Raw genomic sequence first — 25107 nt, forward strand, 5'->3', positions numbered from 1 at the left:
TCATCTTTCTGTTTATATTTCTGTGCTTTTATGAAGTTCAGTTTATTAAAATTTGGGTGCGCCAAATGTAACTCGGGAAACTTTTTAATGTTTCGCTTACATTTATCAGCAATACAGGGAACATACGAAATAGTGAAAAACTTCTTTTTATCAAAAAGCACCTGAATATCAGACTAAAGGATGCAAGCCAAAATTTTTCTTTTAATCTTGCTCTGATGGTGGAGAAGATAAAGTTTAGAGGATATCCATTGTCCAATAATGCGTTTATAATAAGTTAAAAATTTGTTTTGTTGAAACTCAGGGTATGATAATAGTAAAACTCTATCCTAATCCCGTAATTATGCTCTTTTTGTAAGTCATAGGATGGCTGGAGTTAAAATTAAATAGCGACCAGAAAAAGTGAGTTTATGGAAACAATTATAATATGTGTCCTTCTTTTTTTATTATTTATTAAATCCAAATAGTTTGGCGTATTATCTCCGAGTTTGAGGGTAAAGTGGAACCTTGGATGATAAAAATTGAACGTATTTACTACATTTTCTAAATGAGCGGAAGATGCTATAATACAAGTGCAACATCATTTACGTATCTTATATAGAAGGGAGGTAAACGGAAATTCTCTAAGAGCTGAGTTGTCTAAATTTTGCAGAACAATGTCCGCAATAATTGGAGGTATCTCATGGGGCTCTAAACGTTTATTTGTAAACCTGTTAAAAATAAAATATGTCGAATCTAGAACAAATTTCACCGCATTGAAAAATTCAAATTTCGGATACTTGTATAATTTAAATAAATTAAAGTTTGGAGCCAAGTTTTGTTTTATTTATTAGATCCATTTCTTGTTTAATTAAGAATATACTAATTGAAGATAAATTCGTAAATTTTCACCAATATTAATAATGAAATTGATAATTTTGGTTAAATTGATAAATGTGGTTTGAAAACCCGTAAATAAATTGTTATTAGCGCCAGCAAGGAAAAACGCACCTGTGATATTTCGTTTAATCTATTTTCGGACAAATAAGCGATTAAATGCGAGAATCGCAATTCCTGTTGAGATTTACTGTGCATCTCCCCTTTTTTTTACCTCGCATGCCTCACGAGAAGTATTTTTAAATCCTAATTCGAGGAGACCAGTCTCACGCGGTCGGAAAGTGGGTCGGAAACGTTCTGTTGGGAAGAGCTCTTCTCCTCTAATTGGATGAATTGTCAAGTAAGCTGACGAGCGAAGTTACAAGCTCGTCTGTTAGTAAGCATTCGGAAGTTCCACGACTACGACTAACACGCGGGATACACTCAAGTGCAAACCAATGGCAGCCAATCCGCGTGAGAAACGTATCGTTCCTTCTGCAACATGCCGCTGCAAATGCGGTGCATACCGTGGAGGAAACTTTTTTTGCGTCGGTTAATTGCGAAACACTTGAACCAACATTATAAGTCACAAGTACTGAAATTCCCTCATATGAGTGGGATTCCCTTGTAGTATGCAGAGATAGCAGATTAAAGTTGCGCACGATCTATGTCGTTGTAATAAGAAATATAGAACTGTGGATGTAACTATAGATTACAGATGTTACTATAAACATAATTATAGTGTCGCATCGGTTTCATAAAGCTGTAGTAAGACTCATATAATTAATCAGTTAAACACTATATAGCATTGCGAATATCGCGAAAACAGATTGGCGTTTCTCGATAATTCGCAAGTATCAAATAATTTAGATAGGTTACTAATCCCGATGTATATAATATCGTAAACAGTTTTATTTGAGACGAGAAGCATGTCTCTTTACGGATCAAAAAACATTCAATTTTATACTCTTTGATAGAAAAATATTTCCTAATAATAAGCATTATTCAAGGAATTCACTGATCGTTTCAATTGGTGAGTCACTTTGCAACAGTTTTAATTAATGAAATTGTTTGTCATTAAAATAGAATAAACGAAATTAGAAAAGTGTCATTTTATTCGGCACCATTACAAAGATATCCACTACGGATTTAGCAAACCGTTGGTGACCATTTCTTGCTTTATGAATTGATGTCGACTGGATAATTTTCAAGATTCCATTATTAATACGCTGAGAATGACTCCAAAGTAAGTTGGAACGGTCGTTCGATTTTATTAAAATAAATAAATATTTGTAATAACATTAATAATTGTGATTGCGCTCCTATATTCGCGCTGACTCTCATTAGCCTTATTTTCAATTTTTTATTGTTTCAATTGCGAAAGATCTGATTTAATACATTGTTTATATATATGCCACACCTGTCGAATATAGTTTCAAGTATCATTTACAATATTTAAAATAAATAAAATATATCATCAAGCGATGCGGTAGCTCAATATTTTATGACTATGTCACTGGCATTGTCGAGCCGTTGCCGCATCGTTTGATAATATCTCGAGTTTTTACCCTGTCAAATTTCCGATTTAAATATCTCAGAAACAAAGGTTGTAATAAAAAATCTAATGATGCTTTTATAACATAATGTCCCTATGAGCTTTCAATAAACTATAAACGGATTTATTCTTATAAAATATAAACTGTACTACAAAATAAAAATATTATACTGTCTACTGTTATAAAAAAAATTGTTTAACAAAATATTTATTTTCTTATACATTCGACAACAAAATTAAAGCATCATATCCATTCTGGCTCCCCAAACATAGACAAATTTCAAGAGTATGTAACTTTTAAAAAAATGATGATAATGAAATTCTCTAAAAAGCATTTTATAATTGAAATCTCTACTTCATTAAGGAGGGAAAGTCATGTAATTGGCCGAAAAAAGCCGATTTTCATAAATTGTTTTGTCGCACAAGACTTTTAATAAACTGTCCATAACTTTTCTCACACATTTCTTATAATTTGTAGATGTAGAAAGCATTTTTTTTAACCAAATTAGTTCGAATATGGCGGCGTAATGACGTTTGCTCTCCAAGTTTTAGTTTTTGAGAGGGTCAAATGGCGTATAATGCAGTATTTTTTTATCTCATTCTGAAATAACAAATCTGTCTTTTTGATAAAATTGCACACCGGAAGTACCTAAATCTGATAGTAAAAAGTACTGAAATAAAAATTCTACGCAATTTTGAAAAAAAAATATTGAATTTTTGCATAAAAATTTTTATTTTTATTATATGAAAAAAATATTTTGAATAGTTATTCTTACAAGTTTTATAAGTACTTCCGGTGGAGAATTTAGTGATAAATAAACATGCACCGTCTCAGCTATATTGATTGAATATTTTTTGAGTTATATTGTACGCCGTTTTGACCCCCTGGAGAGCGAGCGTTATTACACCGCCATATTTGAATTAATTTAGTTTACAAAATTTTTTTTACATCTACGAATTATAAAAAATATGTGAGAAAAGTTATGGATAGTTCATTAAAAGTTTTGTGTCGCAAAAAAATTTATAAAAATTAGCTTTTTATACAACCGATTACATGACTTTTCCCCCTTAAACAAATTACCGATTTTTTTAACGAAGATACATAGATTCAAATAATGATTTTCAAATCTGAAAATTGTTTACAAACTTTGCGAAATTCCATGACGCGAATTAAAAAACGCATATAAATGCGATGTACAGCGTTCGAGAGCGTGACTCTTTATCTTTAATGTACGCATTCGACGAGCGTTGTACGAGGGCAAATCAATAAATACCCGTGTTAGTAATAAAAACACAAGTTTTTTACAAAAATTTTTTTTCCAACGTAATTCCCTTTTAGGAGGATACACTTGTCCCAACGCCCTTGTCATTTTTTTAATCCCTTCGAAAAATACGATTTATCGAGCTCTGCAAAATCGGTCTTTGTTTCGGCGATGACCTCCTCATTCGACGTGAATCTCTTTCCACCGAGCAATTTTTTCAAGTTTGAAAGCAGTAAGAAGTCACAAGGGGCTAAATCCGGAGAGAATACGGTACGGCAGCAGTCCGTAGCGCAATTCGACCAATTTGGTTGTGGCGACTTCGAAGGAGTAAGCCGGTGCATTGTCGTGGTGAAACAAATTAAGGAGTTTTTTCTTCAATTCAACATTGAATCAGCCCAATAAATCAGCATAATACTGCCCTCTGGTAGCTTTTCCCTTCTCCAAATAATCGATGAAGATCACGCCTTGCGCATTCTAAAAAACAGTAGCCATCATCTTTGCGGTTGATGGAACCGTCTTGGCCTTCTTCAGAGTGCGTTCGCCGGGTGAAATCCACTGTTTTGACTGTTCCTTGGTCTCCAGTGTGTAGTGATGAATTCATGTTTCATCAACGGTTACGATTCGATGCAAAAACTTCTGCGGATTGCGTTTAAACACCTCCAAACACCGCTTTTGAAATTGATAGCTGCATCTGATTGTTATCCACCGTGAGCAATCGCGGCACCCATCGGCCGACAGCTTTTTCATTTCTAAATTATCATGCAAAATACTGAATGTCGTTCCGTACGGTTTCTGGTATTTCACGCACTTTCTTTCGACGATCATCGAGAATTATGTCATTAACCTTTTCAACGATTTCCTCCGTAACCACGTTTACTAGGCGGCTTGGGCGCTGCTCATCAAAAACAAGTAAATGACTACGTTTGAACCAATATCTGACGGTTGTCATAAATGGTGAAGAGTTTCCATAGACAGCATCCAACTCGTTTCTATTTCTTTGCACGTTTTTCCATCCAAAAATAAAAAGTGAATCACAGATCGATATTGCTTTTTTTCCATTATATCGAAAAACACCGAACTCGCTCACGAATTGCTATCAAATCAAAACTATCGCATGAATCACTCTTGTGAAATTTTGTATAGCTTCGACGGCTTCGTTTGAAAAATGGCAGTATGTACACCCAAGGACTTTGATTCTGTCCATGGGGAAATTTTCCAAACTGAGAAGTCACCACTTTCTACATACTCGCAGTTCATGATTAATGAAACGACTAAAGCTTATTGGTTGTTACGTTAATCATGAACTGTAAGTATGTAGAAAGATAGCGACTTTTCAGTTTGAAAAATTTCCCCATGGACAGAATCAAAGTCCTTGGGTGTACAGTCGTGAGCTAAAAGGTTGCAACACATTTTCTTCGATGGTTTTTGGAATGTAGACTTGCTTATCGATCGGCAAACGTAATTGGTTGGATCCATAGGTAAGACCCAATTATGTTCGCCGTTCGATGAACAAGTCTACATTCCAAAAACCATCGAAGAAAATGTGTTGCAACCTTTTAGCTCACGACTGTACAGTCATGAGGTAAAAGGTTGCAACACATTTTCTTCGATGGTTAGATGGTTCGATGCTTAATTGGTTGAATCCACAGGTAAGAACCAATGACGTTCGCCGTTCGATGAGCAAGTCTACATTTCAAAAACAATCGAAGAAAATGTGTTGCAATCTTTTAGCTCACGACTGTACATACACGATGGTCATGTCAATTTGCATTAACAACGCCGCCTGTCTTCAAACATGGGTATTTATTGATTTGCCCTCGTATGATTTTTTCATTGATTTATTCAACATTGAAGCAAAAGATCCTTTCTGCCTCTTCCTCCCTCCTCACTACATAAGCTAGAGATCTCTTCTGTCAATCTCGGCTGCTACGAATCTTTCTGAGATCTGCGGTTAAGGAGATGCTTGTACACTTTTTCCTGATACTCCGTACCGGGATTACTGTCGTTACAGAGTTATCTTTGATTATAAAATATTATATTAAAAATACTAATGCTTATTGAATAAGAGCATATATCCCTTTTGCAGATACGAGGATGGGATGAGGATCAAAAGAAATTTTATGCACAAGTGACAAAACTTTACAAACTTTTAGATATGAGAGTAACGGTATATCTAAATCGACTGTCATTCATACTGTACGTTTTGAAGAAACAGCTTTTGTTAGGCTGTAATAAACAAGATAGCTCTGCAACAATGATAAATCCTGATAAAACATTAAATATTTTGCAGACTATCGTTAAAGGTCCGCGTAATTCAATTCTCAAAGTTGCACAACAGTACGATATTGATCATACATCAGTTTATAAAATTCTAAAAAAGGAGAAATTCCGTTAATATAAGATACGTCCGGTACAGGAATTATGTGAAAACGGTTTTGCTCGTCTTATAGAGTTTTAAGAAAAGGTGAAAATCAATAAAAATTATCTATTTGTAGTCAATATTGTTTTCCTTTAGAAGCTAAATTTGAGTTAACCGGAAATGTAAATCGATATAATTGCAGATATAGGAGCGATAAAAATTCTAATATACATACTTAGAATCCACAAAAAGTTAATGTAGACTGAAATTTAAAATAACGCAATTATTGGATCTTTCTTTATTAAAGGTAGCTTAAAAGCGAAGAATTATTTATTGCTTTTATTATTTAGCCCTGCTTCGAGATGAAATAATTCCGGTAGTACAAAACATCGCTATTCAAAGCTTCAATAATGTTTGGTACTAGTAAAAATGATGCACTACTACACTGTGGTTTACAATTATGCTAATTATATATATTGAATCAAGTATTTTCCCGAATAGGTTACATTGAATGGCACGCGAATTCACTTAACTATGTTTTGCGGGGATATTTAAAGGATAAAATATAGTACGAAATGTCGAAATCTTAATAATTTGCGTCAACGAATAATAAATGAATTTAGATTGATACCCCGTGAATTTTGTAGAAATGTATTTTCAAGTTTTTATAATTTAGCACATTGTCAGATTGCAGAGGGACGAATTTGAGCATTTGCTAAAGCACATACACAAACACACACAACCGGAGCAAGGCAGGGAGGAAGAGATTACACACGGCGTGCACGTACGCACATACACACGACTTATAAATTCGATCGGGCAGCATCCAAGCGATACACCTTAGGTAATGCTAATACTGATGGTACTATAACAGTCAATTTTCCCTACACTTATCGGCATTATAAACATTATTTTCTCTTTCATATACTTCAAGAGACTGTGGAATTAATTCTTTTCAGTTTTTTTTTATCACGCAATAAATAGGTTTTTCTTTATTTTTTATGTCAAAGGACTTTGCATGATGTAAATGAAAAAAATTGATCAATCTTCTTCAATTTTAATATTTTGTAATTTCAAGATAATGAAAATTCAAACACACGTTCAAACAACGTTATCTTTTCCGGTCTTTTATTTACGATAAAGGTATCAATATTGTAGCTGCTATGTATCAATGCTTTCTGAGATATTTCGTGAAAATAGTGCTGACGATTAAAGAAACTTTTAAGAAAGATTTTAAAATAGTTTTTCGATTGTAACAACCAAAGTATCGAAAGTAGGTAAAATATGAATAGGACCTTATTTGTAAAGTTTTTCATAAAGAGCTTCATTTTTTGTTTAACAATTTTTTTGGTAAAATAAATATTTTTTGAAATTAAGAAAAAATTTTTTTTTAGAGTAAAGGAGACGAAAAGAGCATTTGTGCCAAAAATTCATTAGAAATCTTCTTTACTATATAAAATAAGTATTTAGGATGGAAATCAACCAAATCAGAGGCTTTCCGTTTTCAGAACTTTATCCATTTAGGTGACTTATAGATGTCATAGCACAGGTAACACATGTTGCTCATGCGAGTCGTAACGGTCTTATGAGTCTTCTGAATGTTTATACTTTATAATTTGCCACTAAGAGATGGAAACATTAAACTTTCATAAATAATTGAGAATATAATGGGTCAAAGAGACGTATCAGTTTGTAGGTTGAGGGCTTGTTTCTATTTATATATGTATATCATTTCTGAGAATAGTCTCTTATTGAAATATTTTTCTTTGTCTAATATTTCCAGTTAATCTCAGTCAAATTCATGTCGCATATTAATTCTATGTTCAGTGATTACTGAATGTTGATCTATAATTTTTATTTATGTGATTCTTATACTCATTTAATCTGATTTTTAATAATCTGCTCGTTTGCTTTACATATGACGCATTACAATCTTTGCAATTAATTTTGTATACTATGTTAGTTAATAAATTATTTGAAAGGTTATCTTTTTGGACTCTCATATATTTTTTAAGTTTGATTAGGCCTATATAAGGAATGCGTATTACAGAATTATTTATAAAAATTTTTTAATTTATTAGTTATATTATTATTAGGTACATTTATTTTTGTTGTCAATTCTTTATCAGTTTACGGGAAATGTCATCACAAGAAATCAATCAACTGTTTAAATTTCTTGTGCAATCTTTTATTTATGTTATTAAAAATAATTTCGATTGGTTCCATTTAATAATAAAATGTTAATGATCTTGTTAAAGTTTTTTTTTTTTTTTTTTGAAACATTGGATGAGAAAAAATGAGAACCCGGTTAATTAAGTCTATAATTGTACCTATTTTCTATGAAAAAGGATGGTAAGAATAGCATGCAGGTCTACGGAATTTAAGGAGGGTCTTGTGCTTTAAACTTTGAAGGATGTTGCTATACGATTTTGATGCACTGAAAACGATATCCGTTTTTTTCCATCATCCTCGATTTTTTAAATAATTTTAAAAACAATTTTTTTAAATTAATTTTTTTTATTACTTTTTCCTGGTTAAAGAAAAAATGATAGCAAAGTGTTTATGATATTTCACACAAAAATATTTTCACAATACTAAAAATATTTTTTTGATACTTATGAAAATGTTTTATGTTAACCTTAAACAAAAAACTTCGATAAAATTGTGAAAAATGCCAAAAAAATAATAACTTGCGAAATATAAAACCAAATAATTTGAAAGAAAGAAATCGTAAAAAAATATTTAACCATTTAGACTTATAACTGTATGTTTCTACTTTAAATCTATTTTTAATGTCCGATTATTTGTTAAAAAGTTCTTCAATTTAAAGCCAAAATAGTATAGTCATATATAATTAATATCTTGATAAATAATTCTTTTTTTACATAAATGAAAAAATGATTCGTGAACTCTTTGACATGCTCTGCACAATTCAAAACGTATTACAATAAAACTCAGAATATAATTCTCTAATAATGTTTAAAGAGCAGAAAGTACAATACTTTATAACGAAATGTTGATATAAAGAATTTAGTTAACTGGTTTGTTTAAAGATTTTGGTCAACTGCAATGAAAATTTGATCATAAGCGACAAACGGGAAATGCTATCTGGAACAGTTGCGAATACATGCATGCACGCTGGTGTATAATCGAATATGTCGTTCTAAAATTAAGATCGTGGCACATAAAAAAACTTAAACAGTAAAATATATTTAGTAAGAAAATCAACATGTTGGATTTGCTATTGCTTACGTTATGTTTTATATTCTCAATTCTAATTGATTGATTCACTTACTTCTTAAGTTTTACTGCTTAAGTTTTTTGGGTGCCATGGCCTTTATTGTTTATTTAATTACGACTATTTTTCGCTCTTTTTTTCATCGGTTTGTGTTTTGATCAATCAGTTAATATTGGTAGGCATAATCTCTGTAAAATATAGCCAGGATAATCGATATCTGTATATACCACATAAATTATTAAAAAAGTTTATCAACATAAGTTTAGCCCTTACAGAAATTTAATAGTGACAGTATTAACCTGGTTAGTAATTATTTATTATTTATTAAATTATTTTAAATAGTGCAACGTAACAAATTATTTTATAATTTTGCAGTGTTGATTTTGTCTGCAAAATTTTTCAGAAACGACTTCAATTTTTCAAACTTTGTCTTTACTAATATACATATACAGGATGTTTAATAATGGTTGTACCCACTTTTTACCATAGGAGCATGATTTACCGACGGATATTTCTAATATTCGCATTTATAATTTATAATATAATAATATGTTAGAACATATAGTATTATTATATTAGAAATTACAAATACGTCGGGAAATCATGCTCCTATGGTAAAAAGTGGATACAACCATTAATAATCACCCTGTATATCCAAAGATCTTAACACAGAGGTAAAATATGAGTCAAATCAATTGATAAAAAGGTCAATTGATTATAAAATTTTTAAACAAAATTTTTCCAATTATAAATTTCTTTCTACATCACTTATATCGATTGCAAAATGTTTATTTAGAGTATTAAAAGCACTGTTATTATTATTATATGCTTTTATTATTCAAAATAAGCAATTAATCACTGGTTAAATTAATATTGCTTTGTTTAATTACCTGCCTGATTAATTTAATACTGCACTATTAAATTTCTATAAGAGATAATTTTGATTATAAAACAATTTTGTGCAACCTTTCAGCCAGTGTGCAAAATAATTATAAAAGAAAATTAAGAACATTTTCATTAATATCAAATAAGTTACATTTCCCTTAATCCACGCTTTAACATTTATATTTAAAAAAATATATATGTGATAACTAAGGACACTGTACAGCTGTTGCACTGTTGAACGATGCAATATCGCAGAGTACAGAGGCGAAGACCCATAGTTGAACTAGTGCGGCTTAAGGGGCGGCCGCGTAGGAAATCTACGGTTTAACGTAACGCTGTAAGAGCTTCAGATTAAAGTTGTGAGACATAAAAAGCAGGATAAAGATCCCTTTCTCTCTTCTCCCTCCTCTCGACGCTGACAAAGGCTACGATTAGCTCTTAGCAAGCTTTTTAACGCGTGAAGAAATTTTCGCTCAACTCATTTCCAGAGGGTTTCTCTATGAGGCAATTTTAGGTACATGTGAATTATTTAAAAGATTCGGAACATATTTTTCCGAATTTTATTATTTAAGATTATGTTTCTTAAATAAAAGAGAAGTGAATAATCGAATAAAGAAAAACAGAGATAAGGAGGGGAAGGAGATGTATTTATAATGCTCGGTTTTTTAAACGTTAGCATATACGAAAATTTAATTGGAGGTCGAACTATCATATAATTTAATGTCGCGTATAAACTATTCATTTTCGAGACCGAGTTAACTATTCGCGAAATTATGCAGCAATAATGGAAGAATATTATTTTCAAACTAATAATGCACGTTCGTTAAACGTTACATTATATTATTAATTTAATAATACCTAGTTGCTTATCATTATTATATGCCGAGACGAAATTCAAACAGACTAACCAAAATCGGGAAGAATCAAGTGTTTATTTCATTAACACAAGATGTTGGTAAAAAGTATTTGAATAAAAATATTATGAAATAATATAAAAATATTGTTATTAATTTTCTTTCTAAATCAAGAGGCGCGGTCACGTCTCGAGCCAAGTGACTTGCAAAGTGAAGAAATATCAGCCTCTTTCACGCAAATCAACGATTTCCATGCACACGAGATTATCAAATTTCAGTAAATCTCAGTAACTAAGAAATACATAAGAATTTATCCGCGTAAATAATTCAACTTTTGTATTATAAAAAAGCCACTATCTCATTAATTTCGCAAAATTCTCAAGGTTATTGGATTACGCATATTCTATATATATTTATAAACAAATGCAGTTCTGTTTTGAAATCGCTTCAGTACACAGAAATTGCGAAGATAATCTCGATAACCCGTGATCTCCGCAATCATTTCAACTGTATTGCACATTATCATCGTCCATATTACGACGCGGACGTTTAAGATACAAAACAAATTACAAAATTAAAGTGAATTCTATTTTGAAGATGTTATAATCAATAATACTTTAATTCATTGACTATTCTTAATCTAGCAGACAAAGCTGTAACGAATAACACCTACGAAAATTAATGCTCTATAAAACACTAAGAATCAAACTTTGACCTCATAGATTTAAATTTTTTATATGTCACTATATCTCTCCGTTAATACGCGGTAAAACGACTCGGTGAGAGGTTAGCCCTCCATTTTTAGAATTAACTAATTTCTAGGATTGTGTTGAATTGTGCTAAGTTTGTGTTACATTATGCTCAAATATTAAAACCGTAATATGTAAAATGCATTTTAAAAAATTGAGAAAAAACGATTTTTTTTTCTTATCAGTCCCATACTTTTTTTTTCCAATTTTCTCTATTGTGCTAGACTGTGCTAACATTACTGAAGTAAAGGAAAGATGTGGATGGAGATACGTTTAGGGTAGTGAGATATATCTCGTATAATTCGCGTTGAGTTCTAAGAACAACCGTTAAAATTACTTTGTCACAATCTATTTAAATACTCCATGATGGTCATTAGTGTTTGCTGCGTTTTTATATAATCTGAATTTCAGTTTTGCAAGTAGCAGCAATTTTTAGAAGTATATATTTTAGAGAGTACCCTTTCTGTTGCTTTGCTGACAACTATGAGAATATTTTTGGCAAGTTGCCGACAACTTGTCACAATCTAATGTCAGTATATTTTTGTCATCAACAGTTTCCAAAATATCATACCGGTAATAACTTATCGGCATTATACTTAATCACAGATTGAGTGCAATAATTGTTCTATCTTTGCTCGACAATAAAAATCAGCATATTGGTACTGAATCGATTAAAACATTTTCGTCGCATTACATAAAAGGCAACGTAATAGCAATGGATAAGCAATTTAATCTGTGCAATAATTTGCTTTAGATTAAGTTTTCACGTTTTGCTATCTGGGCTTCTAAATTATATTATATTTGTGCGGTTTTTTCTCAGTTCTTTTTTTTAGTAAAATTTTTATTAAAAACTTTGAAGGTATTAATGGATGATGTATCTGAGCACGGTGCTCATAACGAGAACAAATTAGGAGCAAACATACAGTCAACGCGATCCGCGTTGCCTAACTTCGTTAATTTACTGTGAGAGAGCAATGAACCGAGCGTTTTATCCTTCTGTGTTTATAAAACTGTGTTGATGCGATATAGACTGTGTATACTATTTTTACTTCTTTCATTAATTTATTTTTTTCTCTCGACAATCGTCTCCATGTGATTTAAGGGGTAACGGCCACTCTAGAGCATGAAAAATAGCTGAACTTTGATAACTTTTTTTAAGAACATATAAAAAAAAACAGGCACATTAATTTACTAGTAACATATTTAAGTTTATAAAAACATTTTTTTTTAATTTTAATATAAAAAATGGCGGCGCTAGAGCTCCATAACCGTAGACATCATTTTTAAAAAGCGTCGTACTGGCGAAAAGATTTCTCTTACAATTTTTAACCTGAACAAAAAATAAAAAAAATTTTCCAATCTAGATATGATTAGCTAGAGAAGTATGTATAGAAATTTTAAAGTTCTGTTTTTTTTTTAAATAGCGCAAGTTTAAAGAAAGAGTTTCGTTTTTAAGGAAAAAATTATGTGAAAAATTGTTTATAAAATAAAAAGTTTGCAATGAAATAAAAAATCTGTACGTACTCCTCTGAGGAATGTAATCCTGAAGCTACAGTTAAAATTTCAAGTGATTTCACGAAGATCTGTTAAAGTTATGCTTTCGCCCGATTGGAAAAATGCAGTTTTGAGAAAAACGCATTTAAATTTCAGAGAAAGAAATTTTCAATTTACCTTCAGTCTGCGATATCAGCACTATACATTTGGCCTTTTATGTTACAAATCTCTTCCTTTTTTTTCTGGTCGATGTAATTGTAAGTCAAGCCTCTTTTGCAGCAACACTAAGCGAGCGCTCCAAAAATTTGTTGCGGCGCTCGTACAAAAATTTAACCCAATGCCGAATAATCGCATGGAAAGAATGATTCTGCGATTCATTTCATATCCCTTATCAATCAGTGGGCAGCTATTAATGTTTCATCACAATTTTCACAAGAAACGACGATTTTTAAATCTAAACCACGCATACCATTCTCGGTGAATTTTACTCTTGACTTGCACATTTTACACACAATTTTGGAAATAGCTAACAAAATAGTTGTTAAGTTTAATATGCGATAACTGTACGTAGGATTAATGTTTACGTCACTCTCATCATCAGACGTTTTTAGTTTTTTTTAGCAGATGTACTGGGAAAATCCCTTTTATAGGGTCTTAGAAACTTTTCCTACCTATAAAACTATTTGTACCTTATTTCTGAGACCGTAAGGCATATTTTAAACGAAAAAAAATTGATTTTTTGAAAATTCTAGAGTAGCGTTACCTCTTAAGAAGACTATGTGACAACGTCACACTAATACAGCGATACACATACAAATGCGGCGCGATGCTCATATGAGAGCATTTACATTTATTTGCCGAACGAGATCAATGAAGGGTTAAATTCATAAACGTATTTCAACAGCTATCATTTAAGCAATTTTTATCATTATAAAAAGTACAGTTATAATAGCTTTCGCCAATGGAGTTAATTCAAGTAGTTTAGTTAAATTATAGTCAGACATTTCAGTTTTTATAAAAAGATCTTTATAAGAATGTCATGATATATATTAATGTTCATCTTCGTAATATAACAGTACCGTTATTTTCCAAAGAGTTTGTAATATTAAAAGTTATCACATGTTTTGCTTGTGAAAGTCGGATTATTGAAATTAACAACCCATCTTTTTCCACTTGAAAAATACAAATATCTCAGCCAAAAAAATTATGTAAGTATAAATAAGTGAAAAATAATTTTACAATTTAAGTAAATTAGTTCAAGAACATTTTTTTTGTAAACTAAACTTATAATATTTTTCGATAAAGTTTAAAGATTTCGATGTAAGGCATTGAAAATAATGTAATTTTTGGGAATTTTCTTAAAAGAATTAATTTAATGAAACAATGTAAAAAAAATTTTTATCTTCCAAATCAAGTGGTTTCCTTAAATGAATAAATTTGATAAGCCTCAAGTTAGAAACAAATCACGAAACTTAAACAATTTTGTATACACACAGATACAGAATAAATTGTTTACAGAATAAATAATATAAAAAATATGTCGGAATTGTGTCTGAAGAAATTATATTTTGTTTTTAGCTACTTTGACAAATTTTCATGTATCATTTTTTTACAGTGTTGCGTAAGGAGAAAAATAAATTGACGTTTTGTGTCTCAAATTTTTAAATGCTTTTCTCTACTGTTAACTAAAGCTAAAGCTTAATTTACTCTGAGCTTATTTTAATTAAGATTTTGAATTCAAAACAATTAAAACCGAAGATATGTGAATTAATTACCGGAAGTGAGAAGATGAAACTATATCGTATGGAGATAATAATTAATCTCGTATCTTGAGGCTTAAATTATAACGCTTGGAGTGAAAAACAATCAGGACGATCAAGAACAATTCTTTTCTGAGGAATATATGCGTTAGTATGATTGTGGATAAAGCAAATTAAGAGTGCGCGCGCGCGATTCATTTAAAAAAACTTTTTTTATCACTGTAATGCTTAGTGTGCCTAATGCTCGATTGTACCAACGTTATTTTGACTTTAAGAAAGACTTAAATATGTCTGTCTTTATTTATTCAGAAAGACTGATACGTCTATATCTTCTTTTTTATTAAATATTTTATTTTGTATATTTTATTCTGTAATAAATACACATCATATTAGTGCTTTTTTGAAATATTGTTTTTTATATAATTATTTTGTGTTTACAATTATATGTAATTCAGTATTACTTTTATAACACTTTTAAAATAAGGAAACAAAATAAAAAGGATTAAAATAAAATGTTAATGTTAATTATTTATTTTCCGCTCGCTTAATGATAATGAATTTAAAAGCAATAAATATTTTGGCTATAAATATTCTATTTCGATTTACAATATTTCCTGCTTTAAAAAACAATCTTTTTGATGGCACAGATGTTGCACGTTATCAAACATGCGATTCGCGTTAGCGAATAATAAAGCACAGAAGAAGTCACATGGCTTCAAACAGCTTATCTAGAAAATTTCTAAACACCAAATGGATGTATGCTAGAGACCTTCCCCTTTTCGGAACCTTAACTGTTGCATCTTCTGAACAAGATCTTGATTTTCAAAATCGAAGATCGATTCCTTTTATTTAAATAATAGATTTGTATTAAAATCAAATCAATAATATAATCAAATTAAAAATCGATCTTTTTTTAAACATAAAATAGATTTTCTAAAAAAATCGGAATCGTACGTCATTCCCATTTAGCAATATGCACCAGAGTATGCGCTATAATGCAAGCCGTATGCTATAACGTTTAACGCAAACGGAATTTTGAAACGAGGTATCCGCAAAGACCTTAAACTTGGCAGTTTGCAAATTAGTCTATAACTTTGTTAAGAGAGTTTACGTGTATGATATCAAATGTGGATACCTATATTGCACAGAACATTTTAGCAATATTGCAGCAATTTCGAAAATCAGCCGCGCTCTAGGTTATAGCGTACACTATTAGAAATGTTTACGATTTCACAACATATTTTTACTACACACGAATTTAGTAAATTTCCGATACGTGCAATGTTTGTACTTAAAAATTACGAATTTACATTTGATTTCACAATAAAATGTTGTTTTAGTTAACTTTTAATACAGTTTGTCAAAATCAAGGTACATTGTTAGAATTTTTCGTTGTAAAATCAGTACAAAAGTGGAAGCTTTTATCCAACAAAAATGTACTATATCTTTAAATTACAACTACATTGTGAAATTCCATTACCCATGACCTCGAGATACGTAAATCTCTAATGCGCATTGGCGTCACGCGAGTTTTGTAAAATTATAGCAAACTTCTAAATTCACACATATATTGCGAAATCGCATCAAAACGTTACATGAGCCGTTTATATTTGTAAATTTGCTGCGCGCATTTTTATTGTAGTGAATTTTTATTGTAGTAAATTCATAAACGTTGTAAGAAAATAAAAGTTTCTCGATTTCACATTTGATGCGTAAGGCGATACGCGATATGCTGAATGACACTGATGCATTTGGCAGTGCAGTATAGTTATAAAGATAAATAATGTTAATAATGATGACAACGTTCTCGATATCAAATCTTCACTTTAAGAAGGAATGTGTTCTATTATGTTACAAAAGTACTATTACAGATATATTTTTATAATAGCGTGATGAACAAAATAGTCGAAGAAATGTATATAAGTTAGGTGGCACGTGCTTGTCAATTTTATCAACAAGCAAATATCAACTTATAAAAAAAAATAATGGAAAATGTGTGTTAATTTAGATATAAAGCAAAAACTACATAAAATTTATACTAATAAAATTTATAAAAGTTCATGTATACAATTTTCTTGGAGACAAAGCAGCAAAATCATAGTTTGTAAGGTAAAATCACAATAATAATGTTGTATATGACATCAAACATTTTATTTTACAACTAATTTGTGTTGGATAAAAACTTCCTACATTTTTCTTATAATTTGACAATAGAAAATTACTAACTTGAACCGTTACGTTAACATCCTCCATTATTAGTACGACTAGATGGTTATGTGCTCATATTGGAAATCGATTAGTACGACTAGATGGTTATGTGCTCACATTGGAAATCGAAGGATACGAGTTTGAAACTCGTCGCGTGTATAATTTTTTTTCTTTTTTATTTATTTTTTTTGCTTCTAAAAAAATGTTTAGAGCGATTTTTAAAAACTCGAAAACTGAGATCTATACGGAAAAAATAGCAAAATTTCTATTTTGCAGAAAAATTGTATTTAAATTGATAAAATTGTTTTAACTTGATTTCTTTTAATTGAAGTAAAAATTTTCTTTAAAAAAATAAAAATTTATTTAATTTTAAGAAATGACGTTATTATCCCTTTTTAAAGTAAATAAATTATTTAGTGAAATTGTTTAATTTAAACCAATAATTTTTTAATTCAAAGAATGTAACAGAAATGTATAAAATAATTTAGTTGTTCTGGTTTTAAAATTATAATTCTTTTATTTAAAAAAGGATTTACGTTGTATATTCAAACTATTTCTTTAATTCTAATAAAAGAAGCAACAAAAAAATTTTTTTTGGTTGTTCCTGTTATTCGAATTAAAGAAAAATCAAAACTTTTCTTTAACCGTATACCAATACACAAATCAGTAAGTGACAGCGGTACCTGTTTTTCCTGAGGGGAGGAAGGAGGAAGAAGGCAAATTGAATTATTACTGGTAACAGCGTTTTTGTACTTATTAGTCGGCCACGTGCTCGACTTTGGTAAATGTGCCGAGAGAACTTGGAAAGCTAATATCCGGTCTGGCTTGAACCAAAGTTTCGTATTAACCACTCAGTACACTTTTCCACTGCGAAATCCGCTTTTCGCCGAGCGACATTGCATTCGTGCATTCGAAAAATTCAGCTTAAATTATTGTAAGAACGACTTCCCCGAGACTGAAGACCTTAATCTGAGTTGCAAACGAAGAAAAGCTTAAGAAGATACATTATCGCAATAGAGTGCTTGCTTTAAGTAAATGATTAAAAAATTAAGGAACCTGGACGTTTACATGTTAAAATGTAATAATAATGTCACCTAAAATATTATCACATACAAAAAAAAAACTAAAGCTCGTTTCTTTCTTAACAATTATATGAACATTAGATAATCACTATCACATAAATAAATTTAATATTATTCTCAAGAAATTCTGATATATCTGTAACAGGAAAGAATTAATCACATCATTTGAAAATTTCTACAAGAATTCGGTTTTGAAATTTTGATGTGTTTATTTTCTAACAGACATATACCGAGAGAAAAGGTTATTTAAATGTCTAAATTTTTTAATTTCATTAAATTTCTTCCATTCAAGTATTTACGCACTTGAGTTAAATACATAAGTATTTGAACTGAAGAAATTCAATCAAGTTGAAAAATGTAATCTAGTTCATGACTTTTTTTCTCAGTACACTAGTTAAATCTATTATATTTCCCATTAATTGCAACCAGACTATTTTGCAGTGTACGTAATCTAGCTCGGTATGCATCCTATCGTCCGGCTTTACGTATTGCGACAACGATGACAATATATGATTTGTTGGCCGCAATGTACCGCAGCATTACATCGCATAGCAGCAAATATGTATGCATTACGGCATCGGACAGACGCATTTCTTCAGCCGCATTCCTCTCTTCTTCGTTTTGTATATTACGTGTATGATACCGACCCCGTGACCTGGTTACATAACTGGAGCGTGAGTTAGTTTGAAGCAAACTCTCTCCTCCCTCGCGCGAGCGAGTCGACTTGGCGGTGATAAAGGGAAAACGTCTCCGGCATAATCAAAGAAGAGACGATTCTATATTTTCTTACGATGATACGGGACAAAGATAAATATGAATGTCACGCATTTTCCATCTGGATATTCATATTTCCGCGTAATCGTGCGTGATTCTCTCACTGTCAATTTTTCAGAAATCTACACGAAAATCTTGAAATCAAAAGGAACGTGTATAGAAATATTTATCGCATACCTCATGATAGTCGGATATTTTATGATTATTAGATATGCTAGACTTGCCGTAGAGTAGACCGAAGCGAATCTGATCATCAATTTTTCTTCATAGGTAAAAAAAATAATAAAAAACTAATTTTTTGTTATCAAGTTTTACTATAAATTCTTAATCTCTACAGCTTTGGCTTGATTTTTATATAATAAAATAATATACATGTATAAACATAGTATTTCTTATTGCACAATGAAAAACTCAAGAAAAGGAAATTGTCCGATTTGCCTCAACTTTAGAGGCGAAGCTGATCACCAGTTTAAAAGAAACACAATCTAAAATAAAATAAAAATAAATATTATATCGTTGAACTTGAGGAAAGTATATAAAATCACACAAACAATACAAGCACGAAGATCTAGCTGCGATCGTAGAAGGCATTCTTGTTCGATTTGTAAAAATAAATAATTAAATTTTTAAAATAAGCTGTTTACATCGAAAGCATTCAATTTCTTGATACAATCGAATTCTCTATTACTCTTTATTCTAGAATGAATCATTTATGTACACATTTGTATAAATATTTGAAATTAATCGAATTCAGATTAATCAAATTTAATCACTTTGCAAAAACTTTGTTACTTATTTGTTGTTTCTAGTACTACTGGCATTTTTTTTTTCTACTCCTTACTCTTTCTTTTCCTTTCGCGTTCTTCGAGAATGCTCTTAGATGTCGATAAGAAGCAACAGCGAGGAAGATTGCTGGACGAACGAGAAGCGTCAAACGCATACGATAAAACGCGAAGTGCATGCGAAGTTCCATTATTAATGTTGGCAACTTTCTTGTAACTTCGCAGCGACGCGGTGCAGCTTAAATTTCAATCCGGCTTTTTCAACCGCGGATGCACCGGCGTCAAACGACGCGACGCGACGTGCACGTGAACCGTAACAGTATTATTGCAATGACAAACGAGAGACGATGCTCGAAGCACGGTATTATATGTGACAAATTCTCGGTGTATCTATTTAATTTAATGAAATCTACATCCGACAATTTATTGAGAATTAACTGCAATGGCAAGATCGAGAAAGATAAATGCGAGTATAAAATTAAAAAATTGACATTGATTTTTTTTCGTATGTATGCCAAGAAAAATTTCGTAGTATCTTGCGCAAAATAAACGTGCAACAGGAGACAGTCCGCAATGTACGCAAATCAACAATTTGCGAGCATGCGAGAGTATTGAAATTCGGACACATTAGTTTGACTTTTTAAATACGATTTTTAGATCTGAATGTTTTATTGTTTAAATACGTAGAGAAAGGAAAAGAGTGGAATACCATTTTGTTTACTTTTTTTCAAATAACTCCGGATATGTACATAGAACAAAACGTAATTTACTGAAAATAGAACAAAGGAGTGAGAAGGAAGAATATGTTGTAGAATAGTAACAATTAATGTTGTAAAAAGCACTTTTAATTATAAAAAATCACAAATTAATTTATTCTTTGTAGATGTTTTGTTTACACACATAGTAACTAACTGCTTACTAACAGTAAAGAAATTTTAAAAAGTTATTTTTTTAGAGAAAATATATTTTATAAGATTATGAAACCTTGTTTTGTGGCACTTTTTAATATGTAAGATTTACGAAGGATCATTAATTTGTCATTTTTTATAATTAAAAGCTGCTTGTATAACATTATATGACATTAGTTGTTAATCCTCTGTTATCTCATAAATACATCTTCTTCTCTTTTCAGTAAATTGTAAATTATGTTCGTTTTTTATATACCCGATAAATTTCTACCTAATCTGTAGGATAATTGATAAAATTTTATGGTTGATAAATTTGTGTTGCCATAAAAAAAGATTTTATGCATATTTTATAAAATATATATTTTATTTAAAAAAAAAATAATTTTTTAAAATAATTTCTTTGACTTAATAGAGGTTCTGATCTGATTCCATAATTTATGTACTTTTACAGTTTACAGTTTTTTTATAAGGAAAGAAAAGAAAATATTTTATGGAAAAAGAAAGGAAATATTAACAGTTCACTCGACTTTTGACAGTTTTGAAACAAATAAACCAATCAAATTGTTAAAATTTGTTAAACTTGTGAAACTATGAATCTCATTTCATCTGCAAAACTTGAAAGTTAACAAAATGGTGACCATTTGAAGTTAAATGTCGATTCTTTCGACTTTTATTTCACTTCCAACCGGTTAAAAAAAAAAAAAAATTGTGGCAGGTTTAGGTTCATAGAAATTATCTATTTTATGTAAAACAAATTAAAGTCAATTGAATGATTGGTTGAAGTTGTATTTTTCTCGCCAGTTTGAAATGGTTTCGAGAAAAACGCGATTAAAGTTTTACTTTAGTTGATAAACTTTTACTAATGATAACTTTTAGTTAATTGCAATATTTTGTAACTAACTTCGATCAGCGATTCTTGGCCCATAAATCATTCGCTCCTCCTGTTCAAAGAGCACATTTTGCTGCATTTGAACGCTTTTTCTTTCGATTTGTGCTTATTCTGTTGATGTCTATTAATATTTCTAGCAATCTCTTTACTTTGAATACCAACAATGATTCCTGAGCTGTTTTTAGCTTCAGAATTGAATATCCTTCATTAACTATATTTACTGCCAAATAAATCGCGATTTCGACAGTTTTAGAAGCAAAGTGTAAATGTTTTGGAGTAAATTTCCAGACACATGTGTTCAGACTTTCATTAGAGTTTTGTCTGTTTCTTCCGATACATTGCTGGTACAAATCATCACTAGAAGTGTCTTCATACACTGGCCAAAGGACTACTTGCACATTTTCTCAAAGAAAGAGATCATATACAAAATTGATCGACCGGTGCAGTATTCTGTTCAACAAGTTATAAATTGTTTTAATATTTTGAACATTGCAAAATTCTTTTACTGACATATTTCATACACTTTAGAGATACAAAGAATATAAAAAAAAAATCAATTTTTTTAACCTAAACTAAAACTTTCTCTTAAAAAATAACTTTAAAATGATTTCTTTGCTGCTAATAACCATTATGCAACGTCCACTATGAGGCTGTAAAATCGTTCAAGCTGAACTAAAATTAAAAAATTAATATCTAACATACTTCTCAAAATTACCTAGAGAATAGGTATATACCTGTAAAAATCTATGCTACCTACAAAATGGAAATTTACTTTTTATGAAAACGCAGTAAACACTAAAGTAATCATTCTACAATGTCTAAGTAGATTGTAACGAAGTAATTTTAACTGTTGCTCTTGGAATTCAATGCAAAACAATTATATCGCGGTATCTCACGACTCATATCTTTCCTCTGTACTTGCGTTGGCATATGAAAATTCTTGAATAAAAATACAAAGATACTACAATTTGGGTTTTATTTTTTAAATGTAGTTGTATATACAACAGTTATGTTTCCAGATATATATATATATATATAGTTATTCCTTATGGAATGCTCCATTATGTATAAACATACATATGTGTGTGTACGTGTGTGTGTCTTTACAATTTTAAATTAATTTCTTATATCTGCAAGAGTTTTTTTAATTTTTGTTTCAAATAACATTTTAGATTATTCAAGTAAATTATTCAAAAAATATATGAACGTCGATGATATTGCATATAAAAAATATGCAACTTATAAATCTCTATTTTTTGTAAAGATGAATATATTTCTTTGTCTATTAATTTGAGAAAAGATTATTTCAGCTTGTTATTTTAGTCTTTTAATTATAATCATTAAGTAACTCAAATACAATAAAAGCAGGCAATATAGATCTGACTTTAGTATTAACAAAAAAGTTTTTGTTTTATTGCAAATATTATTTATTTTAGATAATAATATTTAAATATTTTTTATAATTTTATGATTTAGTATTTTATATATTTTTTTTTTTATTATTTATGTGCAGTAACATTATTTTATGTTTTATATGTCGTTTCTCACTTTTTCCATTATTTGACTTATCGTGCATTTATGGTATGTTTTAGGGCACGAGTAAAATCCGGTATAAAGATCTTAGATGCTTCATCTAGCAGTCCGGACTGGATCGTCGATAGTGATGTCAATGTGAAGAATACAGCTGCCACGTTCACAGCGCGACGTAAAGAAAATTCGTCACGCATATCGAGCATGTAAGTACATCGTATACGCAATAGTCCTGTTGCGCAATTTGCTTTCCATAAACATATGTTGGCTAAAGTTAATTTAATAAGAGTTATGACAAAGTGGATTCAAAATAGTGGATAAACAAAGATAATAGTATCTGTTTTCTTTTTCGCATGAATGCATGCTCAGAAAGAATAATGAAACGATGATATTATAGTCTTTTTCTTTGTTCTTTTTATTTCCGAAAATGTACAGAGCTGTTCGAAATGTACCAAAGGAATTATAAATAAGCCAATCAAAAGATTGATCCGCTTTATCGCAATTTTTATTAAAGTCTTTAACACCAGTGAATTTAGAATGACTCTTAATGGAATTGTGAACACGAGGACAATTAATGTAATAAATAATTGAAATTCCTTAATTTCATTCGTTAAACCGAGAGTATGAATAAAATAAATCTTGTTGCAAAGTCAATAAAATAAAAATTTTCGAGCGAATAAATGTTGAAAAGTAAAGATCCATTAAATTTTTCTTTCAATATGGTAAAACCGACTTTTTATTTTTATATTAACATTCTTTTTATTAAAGGTATTTATTTTAATAGAAACTAGTTGTTTAAAAAATAAAATAATTTTTTTTATGTCAGTTTTTTCATTTATGTAATTTAACTATAACATACAATTATATTTTTTGTTCTTTTCCGTATAAAATTTTATTTTCTGTTTTTTATTTGTTTTACAAAAGTGTTGATTAATGAAGAACAAACAAAGTTATTTATTGTAGTATATTTATTTTGATTTAAAAAGTTTGCTGTAATCACACAAGCGACAATATTTTAAATTACATTATTAAATGCAATCGTCTCCTGTATTGTATTTTTAAAATATAAAAGAATAATAGTACCAAATGTTATCAAACCGGAAGATAATCCGTTGGCAGCGATGTTTGATTTAAGATACTCGTATCTTCTTTCATAGTCGCTTTGGGCGTGCAACGCTTCATTTTCTTCTTATGTATTTTCTCTTCCTTGTTATCATTCGATCGAATCGCTCGATTATGCGGTTTATCGATTTGTTCTACGATATGCTGCGGTTGACTGACATCTTCAATTTTATAAGCGCGAATAAAGAAGGGGTTCTCACCCCTTTTTTCATATTCGTTCATAGGATCGTCGGCTGACCGAGCAAGACGGTTCTTCAGTTTATTTCTTCCCGCTGAAGACGATTTACTCTCTTTCGAAGTATCAACGAGCATTCTGACAAATCGATTCTTCAGTTTGTCTTTCTCTTCGGACGATGATTTACTCTTGTCCAAAGTATCTTCGACTGTTCTGACAAATCGATTCTTCGCTTTATTCTTCTTCTCGGACGAGGAGAAATACTCACTTCCGGAAATGTCCTCAGTCATTCGGATAAATCGCGAGTTCTTCAGCTTGTCCTTCTCTTCGGATAATCTGCTTTCCGTGTTAACCTTGACCCCTCTGACAGGTCGACTTTTTAGATTGTTCTTCTCTTCAGATGAGTTGCTCTCCGATGTATCTTGAACCGCTCGAATAAATCGATTTTCCTGTTTACTCTCTTTCTCTTCGGACGATGATATATTTTGAGAAGTGTCCTTTTCAGCATCCCTCTTTCCTCGGTTTTTCTTTGCCTGCTCTTCCAAATCATCATCATCATCATCATCATCGTTGTCATCGTCACAATTTTCATCGTCGTCATCGTACTTTTTTGATTTCACGCGTCGTTT

General features: G+C 30.5%; 2 protein-coding genes and 1 long non-coding RNA gene across 6 annotated transcripts in view; 2 read left to right on the plus strand and 1 right to left on the minus strand.

The window, feature by feature from the left end:
* The window catches only part of LOC120356747 (TBC1 domain family member whacked-like), a 512462-nt gene that overhangs the window by 144210 nt on the left and 343145 nt on the right, over positions 1–25107 (plus strand). The gene's annotated exons all lie outside the window — the stretch shown is intronic.
* Positions 1–25107, minus strand: part of LOC105196579 — a 183825-nt gene that overhangs the window by 105083 nt on the left and 53635 nt on the right. The gene's annotated exons all lie outside the window — the stretch shown is intronic.
* The window catches only part of LOC105196591 (transmembrane protein 132E), a 133334-nt gene that overhangs the window by 72013 nt on the left and 36214 nt on the right, over positions 1–25107 (plus strand). For both annotated transcript variants that reach the window (XM_039453409.1, XM_039453410.1), the window contains exon 3: positions 23244–23387. In XM_039453409.1, coding sequence (XP_039309343.1) covers positions 23244–23387 — 144 coding nt within the window. The remainder of the gene's footprint in view (positions 1–23243; positions 23388–25107) is intronic.

This window comes from Solenopsis invicta, chromosome 9 (assembly GCF_016802725.1).
Source record: "Solenopsis invicta isolate M01_SB chromosome 9, UNIL_Sinv_3.0, whole genome shotgun sequence".
Lineage (NCBI taxonomy): Eukaryota > Metazoa > Arthropoda > Insecta > Hymenoptera > Formicidae > Solenopsis > Solenopsis invicta.